This window comes from Tenrec ecaudatus, chromosome 2, assembly GCF_050624435.1.
Source record: "Tenrec ecaudatus isolate mTenEca1 chromosome 2, mTenEca1.hap1, whole genome shotgun sequence".
Taxonomy (NCBI): domain Eukaryota; kingdom Metazoa; phylum Chordata; class Mammalia; order Afrosoricida; family Tenrecidae; genus Tenrec; species Tenrec ecaudatus.
In genome coordinates, this window is record NC_134531.1 from 153,959,205 (window position 1) to 153,977,742 (window position 18,538).

Sequence of the window (18,538 nt, forward strand, 5' to 3'; positions counted from 1 at the left end):
GCTATTTACCTAATAGAACCATAAACATCTTGAGTTCTTCATTATCTATAGGTAATTACAAAATCAGAACATTTTTCTAAAAAGTACTCAAACCAATCTTTTCTTTTCACCACACCATATTACAGTTAAGGCTCTGTGAATCCCAGAATTCTAGTTACAACAAATTCAAAGGTAATTAAATAAATGGTCATCCTTCCAAATCCATTACCAACACACTAGAAACAAAAAGATAATAGGCAACAGACAATGTTGTGAGGGGAAAGGTCCACTGAGAACCTTACCTCAAAGTGCTTCCGGAGAGCTGACAGAGTTGTGTGTTGCCAAGATGGATAGTTTTTCGCCACATAGATGGTGCAGTGTGAAGGCTTCTGTGGGGGTTGCTTCTCAGTCTTCTACAGAGTAGGATAGAACGTTTAATCACCCGACTGTACTCCACAAGATAAATACGACATCACTGTCCTTCTCATGAAAGCAAGTACGTACTGTAGAGCTCTTATTAACTCCTTTCTTTACATGAAAGTCTTCTTAATTTTCATTACTGTTAAAATGTTGCTTGACTCATACTATTGAAGGGATGGTTTTTTTCTTTTAGGGAAATGACCTTACCTTCCCTTTAGCTGGCATGATATAGCTTTTGAGTCGTAGTCGAAGGTCATGTGCCACTTCCATGAGATACTGTGAGGACCGAATCAAGACTTCATCCACAGGGTCCATCATGGGCCATGAAGCATTCATAATTGAGCCAGACTTGGAGGAAAAAAAGATTCCATGACAACACAATGATTTTAAGATTCTTGATTGTTGTTTCATACTAAGGGTCCCATCTGTAATTGTGTGCTCAGAGTTCAGCCCTGACTATACATCAACACACTGCTACAGCCCCTGATCTAACTTAACGTTCCCTAGAATTCAAGCTGTGAAGTCTGACTCTACATTCTTAATTAGCATCGATTTGTACAAGCATATTAATACCCACACACATATGCTCACTTTCAAAGAAAATTACGTAATGCTAATTTGCCTAAATTTAATCATTATTATATAAGTTATGCACTCTCTCAGTTTCCATCCAACTAACATGGCCAGTACTTAAAGTATGGCTATTCGGTGTATACATCATGAACACATTCTTGCATTGTTCATGCACTAAAAAATACAAGAGCTTGGTTAATAAGGTTGGAAAGGAGTTATTAAACCAGTCAATCTATCTGCAAGCCTGGGAGGAAAAACTGAATTTATCTTCACAGCAAGAAAGCTGAGACAGTGTCTCTGCATAGACAGCCCTCTAGACACCAGGAGCTTCACATAAAACCGGAGAATGTTGACGCAAATACGCACGTCTATCTTTCTTTATAAGCAGCTCATAACTTGTTTGTATCCTTCTCAATGTTTTCACCTTTGCAACCAACAGTTGGAAGAACAATATGAGCGATATGTGTATAATATATTTAAATGTATTACGTTTCTAACAGATGGAAATTAGGTGGTAAACAATAGGCACAAAAACATCTTTTAAAAATATATGCACTGCATGCATGTAACTGAAAGCACACGATACATCTGTGTACACCAGAGCGAGCCTTAGCGCAACCTACAGTGTATGGACACACAACACCGCAGAACTGATTTAATGAGGCCAACATCAAAACTGCTCACGTCTTAAACACTTGACGATACCTTTCCTAGGAGTGTCCAGATATGCTCACACAAATGTGGACAGAATGGAGCCAAAAGAAGGGTCTGAACTTCAATAAACCGGAACACCAATTCTCTGTTCATGCCTTCGATGGCCAATTCACGGTACTTATCTTTCGCAGCCTACAAAAAAAGAAAGAAAAGAAGGTGCTATCCCCCTCACTATATGTCTTTAGAGTCGCTTTCCTTTTTTCACTCCCCGATGCGAGTGCACCATGCCTGGAAGTAGTACAAAACCAAATCAACGCCTGCAGTAAACGAAGCAAACTGCTATTCCATCTCCAACTCTCCATAAAATAAAATTTAAGGGAAAAAAAAAATCAGTGCCCAGTTTCAATGCACTCTTAACTTTTAAAATTTCATAATGTTGCACAACTATTTTTCATATACTTAAATCACTGAATTATATGGCATGGGAATTGTCACAAAGTTAAAAAAAATAAAATTCCAAGTTATAATAAAAGTTTTATTTTATTTTTAATACCTTACAAGTAAATGTATATCAATATTTGTGTCTAAAGGATACTGTACTTTTATACGAATTTATTCTCAAGAAAAACCATTTTTTTAAAGGTATCTGGTAAGCAAGACATCAAAGTTGAACAATTCAGGATCCTAAGGGATAAACACCAGGCAGTACAAATGGTTGAGCACTTGACTGTTAGTGGAAAGACTGGTGGTCCCAATCCAATCAAAGGGGTGTAAGAAGACAACCATGGAAATCTGCTTTTGAAAGGTGACAACTTCGAAAATTCTATGGAGTGCATGTCTATTTAGACACATAGGGTGGTCTCCAGAGTCAGAATCAACCTCACTAGCACCTAACATGAGTGGCATTTCTACTAAATATCAAAAAAGGCTATGAATGTGACACATTACCATACTCTGCACTTATCCTTATTTAACCACACCTCGGAATAAAGCTACGTAAATCTCAGGATGGGATGATAGTTGACAACACTGATTGAGTAAAACGACATTTTTCTTTGAAGCACTTGAAATGCCAGTCTTAAGGAAATACTGACACCTGGTGGAAAATTCCAGAACAGCTTGCTTTCAATAACAGGCAGTTTCCCGGTTGTGGATATTCAGCTCCCACAATAAATAATGTTACAACAACCCCCCACACACACCCCGGCCATAAAGCCTATCATAGTAAGTATTCGAGGTGCACACGATGGTGCGTAATTACCAATAGGCAATTACTTTCAACGCAAACGAAACACCTTTCTTAATTTATGATGTTGAAGATCTTTTAGTGTATCTGGAAGTGTTTCTTCAATGTTTTTAATGTCCATAAAGGAACATTATATACTGTACCCTGAGAAAAGCATTTGACTAGCTGACATCAGGTATGAACTATTTCTGCTTGAACTCGTGGACAAGTTTGATTTAAAGAGACTTAGGTTTGGAACATGTTCATAATCTGGGGACTGTTTACAATTACAAAAGAAGTTTCCATTTTCATCAATTTTAAAATGCTTTTTACTGGAAAATGTAACTGATTTCTAGACTGAAATCTCTTTATTAATGCCCATAGCTCCACTAGGAGCAGAATGCTTTATATTAAATGAACACAACAGAAACATACGAAAAAAAACTACTCAATGCCACAATTCATTGAAGAATTTTAAGGTTTCACGGTAGGATTTCCAGTGTCTCTTTTCAAACAACTCATTGTGCTACAGTGGGGGAAATGGGAAAGGCATATCCACTGAGACATGTTCCATAGCTACCAAAAGAAGGAGGAGCCTACCTGAAACTCGAAAAACCCAGTTTTCAAAGCTTCTTTAAACATCATCTTTTCATAGTTTTGGTCTGTTTTCATAATTCCTGCATTAATTTCACTATTAAAGAGAGGAGGAAAAGTTATCGAACTTGACAGCAATGATACTTGGGATTAAAAAGATATTGCATACACAAATCAACATAAATATGACAACAACACAGGAAATATAATTTAAAGTGGCTCAGCCACAAAAATATCTTGTGTTCCACAACACTGCTCTTACAGCTCCCTGATTTGTCGCTCCCCTCACAGGTACTAGCATCTAACACTGCTTAAGGTGCCAGTGGGGTACAGTTAATGATGCTTACAAAGTCCTGAAGGGAAACGTTCGTATGAAGACCACATTGCAATGCCTTTACTACAGCCATGGCCATGTTTTCACTGGTGCACTTTTGAAAAAGAGAAGTTCTCAATGGCTTGTGCCGCCCAAGAGTCTGTTTCAGCTCCGGCCAAGGCCCTGTACACGGCAGCCCCATTACTCACTGTAGTTCAAGTACAAGATGGCATGGTAAAATGGCCATGAAAATGGACTTTGGAAACAGAAGCAAATTTGTGAGCCAAGTTTACAACTACTGCTTTGATGGTATTAATGAAATACTTAATTTTTCCAAGCCTCCGTCTCTTTCTCTGTAAAAGTTAATGATAGCTTTATCATAGAAAGTTGATCTGCGGATAAAATCAGGTAATGGACACAAAGGACTTAGCATAGTGTCTAACTAAGTACAGCTTCAATTAGTGGCCGCTAGTGGTCAACGGCTACTTTAAATCAACGATGAGAACGTAAGGGGACAGGGAATTTAGATCGCTGGATCCCGAAAGACCAGAGAGAAACTGTGAGACTATTCAGGCACTGTGACAAATATAACCAATGTCACTGAGCAACTTGCGTGTACAGAGTTAAAAGAGTACCCAAACCTCTGTGTGAACCTTCACTGAAAACATGGTAAAACATTACTCCAAAAAAGGAGTGTCAAAGCGATTCTTATCATCCATTTCAGAGGGAAAACCCCTCGCTTCCATCAAGTCATTCTCACTCACAGCGAGGCAACTCAGAAATGCTTTCAGACTATGCAGCAACTCTGAAATACAAAGTGGGGGTGCCCATAGCTTACCTGGCAAAGACTCTATCATTGAAAGTGTTGGCAGGACCACTTCTGAGACTGTCCCAGTTGGCAACCATTTCTTTCACCCATTCCACCCAAGTGTACAGACGGAGAATACCTGCATCTGCCATGGCTTCCACAAAGTTGGCATCTTCAACAGTGTCACCAGCATCAGCCAGAGCCAGGCGCATTCCTGAAAGGAAATTAAATCAATCAACGGATAAACTTGAAATACAGTTTCTTATCACTTATGTGTTCAATAGGGTACACTGCAAAGTATACCCATAAATTAAGAAATAAAAAGTGTGTTTTAAAGGGCTTCCCTAGTTCAATAACAAAAATAACAATTCCCAAGATTATGCAAATCCATACAAATATGTTATTAACATATTTGAATGATCTGTATGCATTTGCGTACCCTTAGCATCAATATATTTCTTCTCTGATATGTTGAGCAAATGAGATAAAGTTATTTATAAATGATGCAGAAGAAGACTATGACAAACAGGGAATAGATACAGACTTCCTTCTGATTTCCCTTTCAATATCTCTCTCAATCTGAGGAAGTAAAATGTTACAAAATTTTAATACCCCAGAAAACACTTGTGTCTCATGTACAAATGCATGTTAGTTTCTTAGTCCTGAAAATAGGTTTGTCTAGGTTTCCTCTTTTTCAACTCCTATTTTTTATCTTAGTATCAGCTACCTTGTTTTATTCTACCATGCAGATTTGCAGGTTTTAGTTGTTGTTGTTTTTTAACAAACTGATGGTTTGTGGAAACCCGGACCAGTCTGTACATGCCACTTTTCCAAAAGCATGCTCTCATTTTATGTCTGTGTGTAACCTTTTGGTAATTTTCACAATATTTCTAACTTGTTAATAATACTATTGCACATTCAGTAAACTATCCACCAAAAAGCCCTCACTACCATTACGTTGATTCTGCCTCAGAGCAACCCTGTAAGAGGATTGCCAAGGCCGTGAATCCTCACAGGAGCAGAAATCGTTCTCCCACAGAGAGGCTGGCAGGTTTGAACCACCAACTTTATGGCTAGCTGTCCAATACTTACGTGAAACGCCACCAGTATGCCTTTTATATGCACTAGGGACAAAAGCAATTGTGATTCACTTGATTGTGAGGCTCACTTAACTTCACTGGCCTGCAATCAAGGCCACAATATCCTCAAGGTATTCCTCTACCAAAATTTTCTATTCAAAAATATTGGAAGAGCCTAAATAACTCATTAATAAGAACCTAATTAAATAAATGACAAGACATTCCTACAACAGAACCCAAATTAGAAGTCAGTCTATTAAGTAACTAATGAGTGTTTATCCAAAATGTCAAGGTCATGAGAGATAAGAAAGACTAAGAAACTGTCACATATTTGAGGAGATCAAGGAGATGTAACCATTAAATGTAATGTGAGATTCTGACCTGGGTTTTGGAACAGAACAAGGATCTTGAGGGGAAAATTGATAAAAGTTGAACATCTAGTTTAGTAAATGATCTTGTACCAATGTAATCCTGGTTTTATTTGTGAGCTATGGTTACTGTACACTGTAATAGCACTGAGGAGATCAGGTAAAACACGATTTTTTTCTGAAAAGGTAAAGCTTTGGGTTTCAAGTCCAAATATAAAGAAAATACCTTAAGATGTTATACACTTAACATCTCTACAAAGCAAGTCTTGAATTGTATTAGTAAAATATAATAGACCAGGTGACAATTACACTGAGTCTGGTTTCAAAGAGTCCGTGGCTGAACTTGAATTTGCTCCTGAAAAACTCACCTCTGTAATTCTTTGCTTTTAAACATGTAGCTAAACCTGTGACAGACGGAATTCAACAGAACCATCTTGTTTTCCTGAGTTTTGGAAGTTTTCCACCTATGACAGGGTACAACTTTTCTGTTCCTCTCTATCAGTGGAAAACATATGAATTTTCCTTCTCTGACAGGTATACCACCTTACCTAGGCTTCAACTTTCACAAGTTTTACTGTGTACTGCTTGTTCACAAAGAAAACACTAATATTTGTAAATACTGTTAAAAGCTAAAAAATAAAAAGCTGTAAAATTAAAATAACAATTTTAATTTGCTCTCTGTAATGTGAGGAAAATTGGATACGAAAAAAGGTTAACATGAAGGTATACCCACCATCAGCTGAAAATTTGTCAATAGCTTGGGTCAAAGTGAGGAAGTTGCCTGTGGATTTTGACATCTAGAAATAGAAAGTCACTGATAAGAACATAAGGGTCAATAAATAAAATAACCTCATCAGTCAACCCAAATTAACTGGTCGGCTATGATTAGATAACACAGAGATAAAAACAATGCCTTACACTAACTTTATAGTGGCAAAAACTGAAGCCCACCCAACAAACTAACTTGTGTGAGTCACTCAGCAAATCAATGTCAGAGCTAACACAGGATGTCCACTCTGGTACTCAGTCTACCGCTTGCTTTATTCATGTAAACAGAATAATTCCACTTTTAACAATGGGTCCCTTTAGCTGATCATAAAGATGAGCCTCATAGCAACTGGAGTCATTCAGAAATAGAAGAAACTAACTTGGAGTTAGAGTTAGGATTAGAGGGGACTGTCTGTGCGGGGAGGTCAGCTGCTTACAGACATCTTCCCTGAGGGCAGTTAGTCACTGGACTACAGGGTAGGCCTGCTCCCTGCTGCTGGGACAACGAACTATTTCTCCCTGAGGCCTGGGACCAAGCAGGTTCACACCCTACCAATAATGGTCTCTATCAGTTGAGCCAGGAACAAGTCAAACCAGCTCTGTGACTTCCAAAGTTAAGTTGCCATCCTAAATCTAGGATCCGCCCATCTTGCCACATGTATGCCCCCATTCCCTCCTCTTCCTATTGCGTGGAGACCCCTAGATCACCCCCTCCCATTACTGCATTCCCAATAGCAGAGGGGGCTTGCATGTCCCCAGAGAATATAAAAGCCTGGGCTAGCATTAAATATCTCTTCCTCTCTCCACGTGGACCACCAAGCAGGGCTGAGGTGAGCATACTACCATGAATCGTGTCTGACTCCATTTATTTCAACACTTGTCTTCTATCTCTCGTGCTCTCTATAACTTTACTATGATCTTTACTTATTCTCGCTGTACAATTGCACCTACCGGACCCGTAATGATGTGTTAGGGGCTGGCTTCCCCTGACAAGGAACTTTCTGTCCTTCGAAGGACTGATGGGAATCCAGGCGGATAATCCCTCAGGACCAGTGCTGAGAGTGGCGATACTGGGGGGTGGTGGGAAGGGGAACCGATTACAGGGATCTACATATAACCTCCTCCCTGGGGGATGGACAACAGAAAAGTGGGTGAAGGGAGAGTCGGACAGTATAATATATGACAAAATACTAATAATTTATAAATTATCAAGGGTTCATGAGGGAGGGGGTGAGGAAGGAGGGGGCTTGGGTGGAGAGCAAATATTTTGAGAATGATGAGAGCAACGAATGTGCAGATGTGCTTTATACAATTGATGTATGTATGGATTGTGATGAAGTGTTGTATGAGCCCCCAGTAAAATGATAAAAAGAAGGAGAGCTGGTGGAGCTGGGGGATAGGTGTTGGTCGGAAATTTAAATCCACCAGTTGCTGAGGCAGAAAAAGGTGAGGGTATCAGCTCCCATGAAGACGTACCATTTCAGAAACCTCCCAGAGGATCACCCTGCGTGGGAATTGACTGGAGGGCAGTGTTCTGTCATTAGGGTCGCAATAATTGGCTGGTCAAGTGGCACTCTGCATGAGGAATACATCTACGGGGGTGCTGTTCACAGCCTAGAGCCTCCTTCACTTTAAAATCTTCTACGTACTTATTGTATAATCCAGAGAAGCTGGATGATGTGAAGAAGAATGTGGCATCAGGATTGGAGGAAGACTTATTAACAGCCTATAATATGCAGATGACATAACTTTGCACACTGAAAGTAAAGAAGACTTGAAACACTTGCTGATGAAGATCAAGGATTACAGCCTTCAGTTTGAGTTACAACTCAATGTACAGAAAACCAAAAGCAACCACAACTAAACCAGTAGGTAGCATCATGATAAACAGAGAAATGATTGAAATCGTCATGTATTTTGTCTTGCTTGGATTCACAATGCAATGAGTCATTTGATCTCAATGTAATCGTCCTGCTGAAAGGACAAATGAATCTGTCTTGGAAGAGGTATGGCCAGAGTGTTCCTTAGAAGCAAGGATGGCAAGATTTTTTTTATATACTTTGGACACATTGTCAGGAGAGACCAATCCCTGGAGAAGGATCTCGAGCTTGGTGAAGTAGAAGGGCAGCAAAAAGGTGGAAGGTCCTTGATGACATGGATTGACAACGGTTACAACAAAGTGTCCTTTAGCAATGATGCTTAAACAGGGGAAAGAAAATGTCGCGTTCAAAGAGAACTCAAATACAAATTATTCCACTGTGAATCAAGTCTTTGTCAATATAAAATAGCTCAGGCTAGTAAGCAAGGATCTTTTTTATCCTCGAATGTATTAACAGCTCAGTATCTTAACCAAAATTTTATTTAGAGCACAGACCAAATCTGATGTTGTAATTCATATCTGCTATTTATTTCAATTGATAAATGTTCACTATGACACAGATATTTATAACAAGCAATAAACTTTTCCTGCTATTATCCAACTGGTTATATCAAAATCCATTAGTTGGAAAATCCAAGGTTGATTATAAAAAATTCAAATTATTTTAATTATTATTAATGAGAAATAAAGAGTATAATGCAACTTTTTTTCATTTTAATTGAAGAAAGGTGACTTTCTCTAATTGGCCTAATTTGTACAAAGACATCATAGAAGCCACAAAGTTTGCATAATTTTCTGGTGAAGATATTGATGAATGAGACGCAGTACCATGTAGTCTATAAAAACCATACATATTATCAGTAGTGATATTAGTGGTAATAGTAATGTAGACAAGATCGTTTACTGCCAGGTTGCTGTTATCTTGTTCTTGTTGTTGCTGCTGTTGTTGTTAAGTGGAGAAAAGTTGGTTCACAGGGTCTCACAGCGACCCTAGGAACAACAGAAGGAAGCTCCGCCCAGTCCTGCACTATCCTAATAATTGTTCTTATGTTTGAATCCAGTGTTGCGGCCACTGTGTCAACCGATCTTGTCCAGGGTCTTGCTCTGTGTTTTGCTGCCCTTACACTTTACCCAGCATACAACCCAGCGAGATGCATTCAATAACACTGTAGTCGCCAAAATTCTATTATTCTACTCATTCACTGTCTAGTCAGTATAAAAAGCCAATAAAAACAGAATACCGTACCATTTAGTAGATTTAAGGGTAAAGATCTTCTGAGGTCATAATGTAGGATCTTATTGTGTTCTGTCCCTATCCCCATCTCTTTCTAGAGATCAGTTACAACTGGATTCACCTTTGGTCTCTAATCATCTAGTTATATTTTGGTCTCTCTAAATATAACCGCCTGGCTTAAGCACTGGATTTTATTTCCTATACTCAACTAGTATTATCTACTTCACTCGTTCAATTTTAAAATTAAAATTTTAACTTACATTATTAGTCCTATACATTTTAAGTAGGTTTTTAACTGTTTAATATAATTTACTTCAAGATTTTCTACAAAAGAAAAATGACTCATCCTCCGAAAACTGAATCACTTGCTGTCCAATTTGAAACTTCCAAGGGAGGCAATAAAGCTTACCTTCTCAGAGTTCAGGAGAAGATGCCCATTGGCTCTCACAGCTGCAGGCCACTTGTCACTTTGTAAGTATTATTTAAAGACAGAAAATAAAACTTAAAAGATCATGGTTTAGGCTTAACATTTTTTAGACATAGGCTAATAACAACAGGGCTAATAACAATAGCTCGCTAAGACAGATATACAAGGGTATTTACTGCAACCCTGTTTTAACTAGGAAACAAACAAAAAATCAAAGTGGCCAGTAGCAAATGACAGGCTCTATAAAGCATGGTATAAGCATACAATGGGATATTGCATAGGAATGCATACATAGGTATGAAATATATTAGTAGGTAGAAAAAAACGAGAGAGAAGAGTGAATAGAATGTGGCATCTTTGTATAAATGAGTAAATACAGACATCTGATGCTAGTGTACATCACTACCATCAAGTTGATTCTGACACCTAGCGGCTCTACAGGACAGAGTTGGATTGCTCGCTGGGGTTTCTGAGGCTGCAAATCTGGAAGGAAACAGACTGACTCATCTTTCTCCTGCAGAGTCGCATGTGGGTTCAGAGTATCAATCTTTGAGTTGGCAGTCCGACACTTAATTCACTACACCACCAGGGTTCCTTAAAGCTGGTACGTGCATGTATAAAAATTTTTTTCCCAAAAGAAATCACACACACACAAAAAAAAATGTATCAGTAATGGCACTTGGAAAGTATAGGGCTAAGAGAGCAAAGGTGAAAATTCACTTTTAATTTTTTTTTCACTTTTAATTTTTAAACTTTTCTGTATTCTTTGACTTTTTGTACTATGCACACGGCATTCATTCATCATTCACTGTACCAATGAAATCAGGAGAGGCATAGTAGATGAAAACAATGTTCTGGAACCAGACAACCTTGGTCTGCATCCAGGTGCTGCCTTTTACTGGCTTGGATTCGGGCTGAGTGGGATATTTTACCTAAACCTCAGTTTCCTTATCTGTAAAATAAGAAGAATGAGTTACTAAAAATACTTAGGAAAGTGTCTGACTTAAGCACTTGATTTTATTACCTATATGTACTTTTTAAAACCTAATAAATATCCAAAATGTGGTGTAGAGGGCTAAAGATTCAACAATATGATTGACAGGAGCCCTGGTGGCGCATCAGGTGAGCAGTGGGCCACAAAATTGGCAGTTCAAACCTACTAGCTACTGCAAGGAAGGAAAATGCTCCCATCATGATTTATAGCCTCAGAAACCCTATAGAAGATAGCGATAAATTAAAATTAACTCCATAGTAGTAGTAGTAGACTATATTAGTAGCAGGAACTTTAGAGATACCCAATTACTCTCATAGTATTTTAAATAATAAAAAAATAGATAACATGTAGTGTAAGAACCATACTAAATTTCTTTTGGCCCTCCTATTTCAAAATCTTCCTCTTATTCTTGAGAGAAAAATGCATCTCAGTCCAAATATAAGAAATCATATCAAATTACTTAAAAGCCAGGCAAGCTCACTGCTATCAAGGCAATTCTGACTCATAAAGTCTCTATAAGACAAAGTAGAACTGCACCTGGGAGTTTTAAAGACTTTAGCTCTTTCCAGGTCCACAGAATGGTTGGCAACCCAATGCGTAACCACTACACCTCCAGGGTTCCTGAGTTTATTTAAGAGCCTATTAAATTAAGTATGAATAGAAATCAGTTTGCTTAGCTAGTTGAGGGCCTGAAAGAAAAAGCATGGAAGTATACCCAGGTCAGAATGGGGAAAGGATGGAAAGCTTATTCTTGAACACAAGAAGATTTTAATCAGAAAAATGCTACCAAAAAATGCCACAATCTAGGAATTCCTTGGAAACGGCTTCCTCCGCACCAAAGGGAAAGTCCCTTTCAATTCTAGCATTCCCGGCTCGGTTTTAAATTGCCTTTATTCCTGCATGTAGCAGGTCCAAGGAGCCATGAAACAGGTCAAATGGAGTAATGGCCAACCACTAGTTATGAGGGTTTCTAGATATCACCACTGTGAAAAGGTGCTGAATAATAACAATATGACTGGCAAATCTAAGTACATTCCTCACAATAACTTCTTAGGTATTTGAAGTCACAAGACATCCTTGCCAACGAGAAATAAATCTAGTCCACTTCAATTTTAGCACTAACCTGCATTGTGGCCACATTGCCACATGATTATAAAGATAGTACGAAAGATGATTTGGAACAAGATCTTTGCCAGAGACTCGAAGATCCACTGGATACCAGAACTCAAACTCCTGTTTTAGCTGATCTAATTTTTCCTTTGGAATCTGAGTCTTAGGAAATGGAGCTTCCTTGAAGAAAACATAATCCCAAACTTCCTTAGTCATCTGTTGGGGTCTATATTAAAAATTAAACAAAAAAAATCATTGTTTTGAAAGTCAGGATTTTAATGTAAACATGAATTAGGAATCAATGTATTAATACAGTTATGCTCCCATAAGGATGATAAAGAATAGACAGGAAAGAATGAGGAAAATTGAAGATGCCTGGAAACAATTAGCCCAGTGGATTATTTACCACATGGACATCAGTCTCCATGACCTTGAAACAAAGAGAACCAGATGTTGCCTAGTCGCTATTACCAACGGCTCTGAAATGGATAAGATTAGAAGGTCCTGCATAGAGAGGACATGAAAAATGTAAACATAAAACTCAAAATCAAGTGGTGGTAGAATTAGAGAATGCTTTGTTGTGTATATTTTGGCCACAATTAGAAAAAATACTTGATTAACAATGAGTACAAAAAAGAAAATGTTCTAGAATTGAATGTGGTGATAACTGTACAACTTGCTGTGGTTATGTACTTGATAACTTGATATGTACAACTGAGTAGGTTCACCTTGACATGATAGGATTATCTAATTGTATGACATGTGGATGAAGTGCTAATAAAATTGTTTAAACAAAAACAAGATTCAATCATATAAGACACTGATCAGCTAGAACTGGTGGGATTTCCCAAGGCAATGGCTCTTCGTTATGCTTCAGGTCTGGAACTAAATTCACACTGGTGGCTGACTTATCAGCCAAACACTAGACAGTGTGTCAGGGGAGCAGTACGACTAGTAAGGCATGCGCACCTTAGAATGAGAGTGAAATGCTAGCATTTACCCAAGGACAAAATTCCCAAGGGTTAGGAAAGGAGGAATGAAAACGGCAAACAGAGGGGAAGAGAGGTAAGTGATGTTATAGTGTGGGGATTATAAGCAATGACATGCAAAAAAATGTGAATAATCTGCTGAATGGAAAACTGATCTATTCTATAAACTTTCACCCAAATCACAATTAAATATTAGGGGGAAAAAGGATGATGACAGATGGATAATAGTAATTGAAGGATTATATATCAATTTTTCTTAAATTTAATAGTAAAAATGCAAACATATCGTGACAAAATTGTGCTAGAGGAATTTTTATGAAAGTCAAATACAAAAAGGGAATATTTCAATAAGAAAATCAAAGGATCACAACTACTGTTATTTTTACTTATCTATTTACCAACCTGATGCCTACAGGTGACTCTCCCTGTCCACGCAAGTCACCGCCCTGCAAGAGGTGGGCAAGCGTGTAAAATGCCATGTAAATAGTGGAGTCAGAAAGGGACTCAATCAGCCACTGCTCATCCCAAGGCAAGCGGGTGCCTGCAAGACACAGAGAAGACCAGTCCGTGACGGCACAGAGGCATTCATTCCAGCTTTAAAATCCACTTTGCTCCAACAGGGCTAATGCATTTTTAAAGCTACTGATTCAGGAATTATACTTATTCTTAAATTATGCTTGAATTATTAATAAGAACAAGATAATGGAGTGCTACATGGATTGGAAAAGACACACTACAAAAAAGGAAAAGGAAAGACACACTTCTGTGATCAGGAGTTAGTCATGCTCCACATCCTCATCCTCTAACCCAGCGGGTCTCAACCTGGGGTCGCCCGATTTATAACAGTAGCAAAATTATAATTATAAAGTAGCAGCGAAAATAATCTTATGGTTGGGGGGGGGGGTCACCACAACTTAAGGAACTGTATGAAAGGGTCCCAGCATTAGGAAGGCTGAGAACCACTGCTCTAACCAAAGTCTTGAATTCAAAAAATATGTGAAGAGAGGAAAAGTAGGTTAAAAAAAAGCAAGCCTGCTAATAAATTGACAAAGTCCAAACAAGAAAATGATGTGCAGTCTGCTTACCCAAACCATAAGTTCTTGAACAAGCATGTTCTTGTAGCCAATCTAAGGTAGCTTCAAAATTCTTCCTGGTTTCCTCACAGAATCTATAAAAAGTATAAGACAAAGCAGCTCTCTTCACATTTACCATCTTCTATGTCTCTAATCTTCTTTCCCCTCCTTTATCACTTTTTCCCAACTTACGTTTCAAGGTTTTTTAAGCACTGAGATGTCTGCTCTTTCCAGCTCTGCTCTCCATAATCCAAGTACCTGTGAGTGGACAAATTGATTAAACTTAAAGTGGTGAGCAAAGCAACTGAAGGATGTTTCTTCTTTCTGTGAGATAGACTAACCACTGGTCACACAGGGCCACGACACACTCATCTGAAGATCGAGACATCACTTGTTTCTCAGGCTCCATGTAAATAAATGCATCTCCCTACAAGACAGTAAAGAAAAACAGATCATATTTATATCAAGCCAACCTCCATTTCTCACTGATAAAAATTTTTATTCTGAAAACTGCTTTATCACCATAACCCCACATTTTCACTCTATCTTCTCTCTCCTCAGGGTACAAATGATCTGATGTTCCTTCTACATAACACTTGCTTTTGAAAAAGCACACGCCTCTCCAGTAACAGACTACTGCAGCTCAGTGGAAACGAAACTTAGTTTCAGTCCTGTGGTTGGAAAGTGAAGTATGCTATGGTACTCTTTTATCCTCAAGTACTTTTAAAAAAATCATTTTATTGAGGGCTCATACAACTCTTATCACAATCCATACATACATCAATTGTGTAAAGCACATTTGTACATTCATTACCCTCATCATTCTCAAAACATTTGCTCTCCACTTAAGCCCAAGGCATCAGCTCCTCATTTTTCCCCTCCCTTCCCCCTCCTCCTCCCTCATGAACCCTTGATAATTTATAAATTATTATTTTGTCATATCTTGCACTGACTGACATCTCCCTTCACCCACTTTTCTGTTGTCCATCCCCCAGGGAGGAGGTTATAGGTAGATCCTTATAATCGGTTCCCCCTCTCCACCCCACCCTCTTAAGTTCTTTTTAATGAAAAATTAAATGCATAGATTCAAAGCTTTTTAAAAACTTAAAATAGATGCATAAATTATGAAAGATGAAATAGTTAAACAAAATAATAAACAAAATCTATGTCAATTAACTGCACATGTGAAGATTAAGATGACAAATGCTTTCTTATATATTTCTCATAATAAAAATATTAAATTTGAAAAGTCTTCACTAAAAACTGACCATGAATTTATTTTTTACTAAATATAAATATTTTTAATGTAATATGGTCCCAAATTTGTTAGGTTATTTTAATCTAAAAATAAATAAATGTAGAAGTATTACTAATAAAATTATCTATCATTCCATGTTCTTCATGTAATTTTTCATGTGAAAATTAAATAGTTGAGTTGTAGTTTAAAGAAGGTAGATTGAAAACAAATATTACCATTGGTTTCTCTCAAAATCTCAATTAAATGACAACAAATAGCTGTGGATCATTTTATGGTATGAACCTACAAAGATAGGAGAGCTAATAGTTGAATAATAAGCCAGTAGTCGAGAAGGCTAAAAAGGAATCCAATTTGCTTTATAGCACAAGCAAAACTTCAAAATTAGCAGTGCTAGACAGCTCTGCAGGTAGAAGGAAAGTGGGGCTGAATAAAAGTGTATTGATCGGAAATAGTTAGAACCTTAGATGCCCTAATCCCACACTATGCAGCCGGGCAGCTTTCCCTCTCGAGGGACTAAACTATGAAGGTGTATTCCAGGCTCTATTACAGAATTCACTGCTAATAACATACTGTAATCTATTAACTAAAAGCTCTAGTTCTAAAACAGCGTTCAGGTACAAAGTCTATCACATACAGAGTCAATCATCTTTTTCTGAAGAGTCTTCTTGACATCTTGGACCTTCTGTCCTTTAAATCCATCCACCAGCATTACCTAACAAGGACAAAAAGCAAAGAGAAAAACATATACAAAGTAATTCAAACTGGCTTTGAGTACAACTACAAAATTTATCCAACTAAAATTGACGTCCACTCACCCAACCAAGAAACTTTTAATATGTAATTCATCACATATAACTGTACTTTAGTAAAGCTTGGACAACAAATATACATATTTTTAACATTTTCTACTTATTCATCAATAAGACACATGTATCTTTATGAGAATAATTGGGTAGCTATCATAATCATGACTAGAAGGCATACTCACTTCCTACTCTTCAGGATTCCACGTGAAAAAAATTCAACCAAATGAACTCCTCCCACTCCTGATGGCTGAGTGTTTGCAGCTCAGCCCCATGCATTCTTCTCTTTCCAAAAGACTCTTCTTTGCTTGCCCAAGGGAAAATCTGGCTCACATGACTGACACTTTCAACTCTCCTTATACTAAGTGAACACATTTAAAAACGGACAATAATTCTGCCCAGTGTTGCCAGACTGAAGTCACAATTTCTTTCAAGCTTTCTCAGGTAGCAGAGTTGATGCCGTAGGACAACTATCCTATATCCCGCCCAGTTTCTGGGAACCTTAGTGAAGAAGACAGTGCTCTGGAGCAATCCTCCAATGCTTTAAAACGCCAAAACTTCATTTATCTATTTAATAATTATATGTGTGGATCATGACAGCATAATGATTAAGAACACAAAGCATGGAGCCAAGCTGCCTAGATTTGAGTTCCAGCTCTGTTGTTCATTAGTTGGCTACTCCTGGGTAAATTACTGAATAATTGCTTCATGCCTCAGCTTTCTCTCTAAAATGGGAATGTCATTATCTTCACAAAGTTATTTTAAGAATAAATTAAGCTAACATGTGTTAGTTTTTAGTATCAATAAAAACGTGCATCACTTTTTTCAAAAGGCACATAACCATGACAACCGCAAAGAACATTCTCACTTGGGTCCTTAATCTCTATTTCTATCTCAAGTCACTCACAACTTGCATTTTATTATTTTATTGGGAGCGCATACAGGTATTATTATGACAATCCATAACTCAATTAGATCAAGCATAATTGTACAACTACTGCCACCATCGGTTTCAAAACATTTTTTTTCTGGAACTTTGATATCAGCTCCCCTTTATCTACTCCCTCCCCACACCTTACACCCCCCCATGGACCCTTATTATTATATATTTTTATTACTATAATTATTTTTGCCATATACATAGGCCAGTCTTCTTTTCATGGAAATATAAGCGATAATACCAAAAAAAGAAAGGTTAAGAACGGATTTGGTTTTTTTACCAGCTCGCTAACCAGAAATTCAGCTGCAGGAGAAAGACGTGGCAATCTGCTGGCACAGAGATCTCAGCTGCGGCCATCCCCTAGGACAGCCCTGCTCTGTGCTGTCGGGGACAGCTCTGCTCTGTGCTGTCGGGCATGCGACGCTAGAATGGACTCGACAACATCGAATCATTTTAACAAATAAGTTAACGCGCTGAAGAAAACTGCTTATCGAAAATATTAGTATCTAATGAAGACAGGAAAAGGGACACAGCATTCTTCATGCAATAAAACATTAGTGTTTACTGCACAGTAATATGAATTAACTTTAAATGACTTCTCAAGAAACCCATTCCTTAGATATTCCTCAAGGGCAGAAAAATGCCATTTTTGCAAATGCTCTTAAACTAAAAAGCATTATTTCAGAAATGTGAAAACAGAGGAATACACTCAAGCCTGTGTTCTTTGTTCTCAAATCAGTATATAAGCAAAATTATATTGAAATGTTCTATAAATGTTGTAAATCACAGACTAAAAATCAAGTCCAAGCAATCAAGAGTACTACTTACACCATCATAAAATCCTTTGAGATATAATTTTTCTTTGGCTTCTGCAAGTTTTTCTCGATCATTCTGGCTCTGAATTTTCAACTCGTCACATATGGTTACAGCAGAAAGATTTCCAAAATCTGGGATTTCAATGATTGGCACCTGCAGAGAACAGTGATTTCAGGAGTATGTCCCCACTAAATGAGCACAAAAATAGCCCAGTAAAACCAGCTCACATTTTCT

The 18,538-nt window shown here is 37.8% G+C and overlaps 1 protein-coding gene across 2 annotated transcripts in view; it reads right to left on the reverse strand.

Annotated features, from left to right (window-relative positions):
• Window positions 1-18,538, reverse strand: part of LARS1 (leucyl-tRNA synthetase 1) — an 81,542-nt gene that overhangs the window by 19,534 nt on the left and 43,470 nt on the right. Inside the window, exons 14-27 of one of the 2 annotated variants that reach the window (XM_075541766.1) lie at window positions 18,317-18,457; window positions 16,380-16,457; window positions 14,829-14,914; window positions 14,680-14,745; window positions 14,500-14,582; window positions 13,817-13,955; window positions 12,439-12,651; window positions 10,304-10,361; window positions 6,747-6,810; window positions 4,597-4,780; window positions 3,452-3,542; window positions 1,678-1,818; window positions 607-747; window positions 282-392 (exon numbers count right to left, since the gene is read on the reverse strand). In XM_075541766.1, coding sequence (XP_075397881.1) covers window positions 282-392; window positions 607-747; window positions 1,678-1,818; window positions 3,452-3,542; window positions 4,597-4,780; window positions 6,747-6,810; window positions 10,304-10,361; window positions 12,439-12,651; window positions 13,817-13,955; window positions 14,500-14,582; window positions 14,680-14,745; window positions 14,829-14,914; window positions 16,380-16,457; window positions 18,317-18,457 — 1,596 coding nt within the window. The remainder of the gene's footprint in view (window positions 1-281; window positions 393-606; window positions 748-1,677; window positions 1,819-3,451; window positions 3,543-4,596; window positions 4,781-6,746; window positions 6,811-10,303; window positions 10,362-12,438; window positions 12,652-13,816; window positions 13,956-14,499; window positions 14,583-14,679; window positions 14,746-14,828; window positions 14,915-16,379; window positions 16,458-18,316; window positions 18,458-18,538) is intronic. The other variant, XM_075541767.1, reaches the window with a different exon arrangement.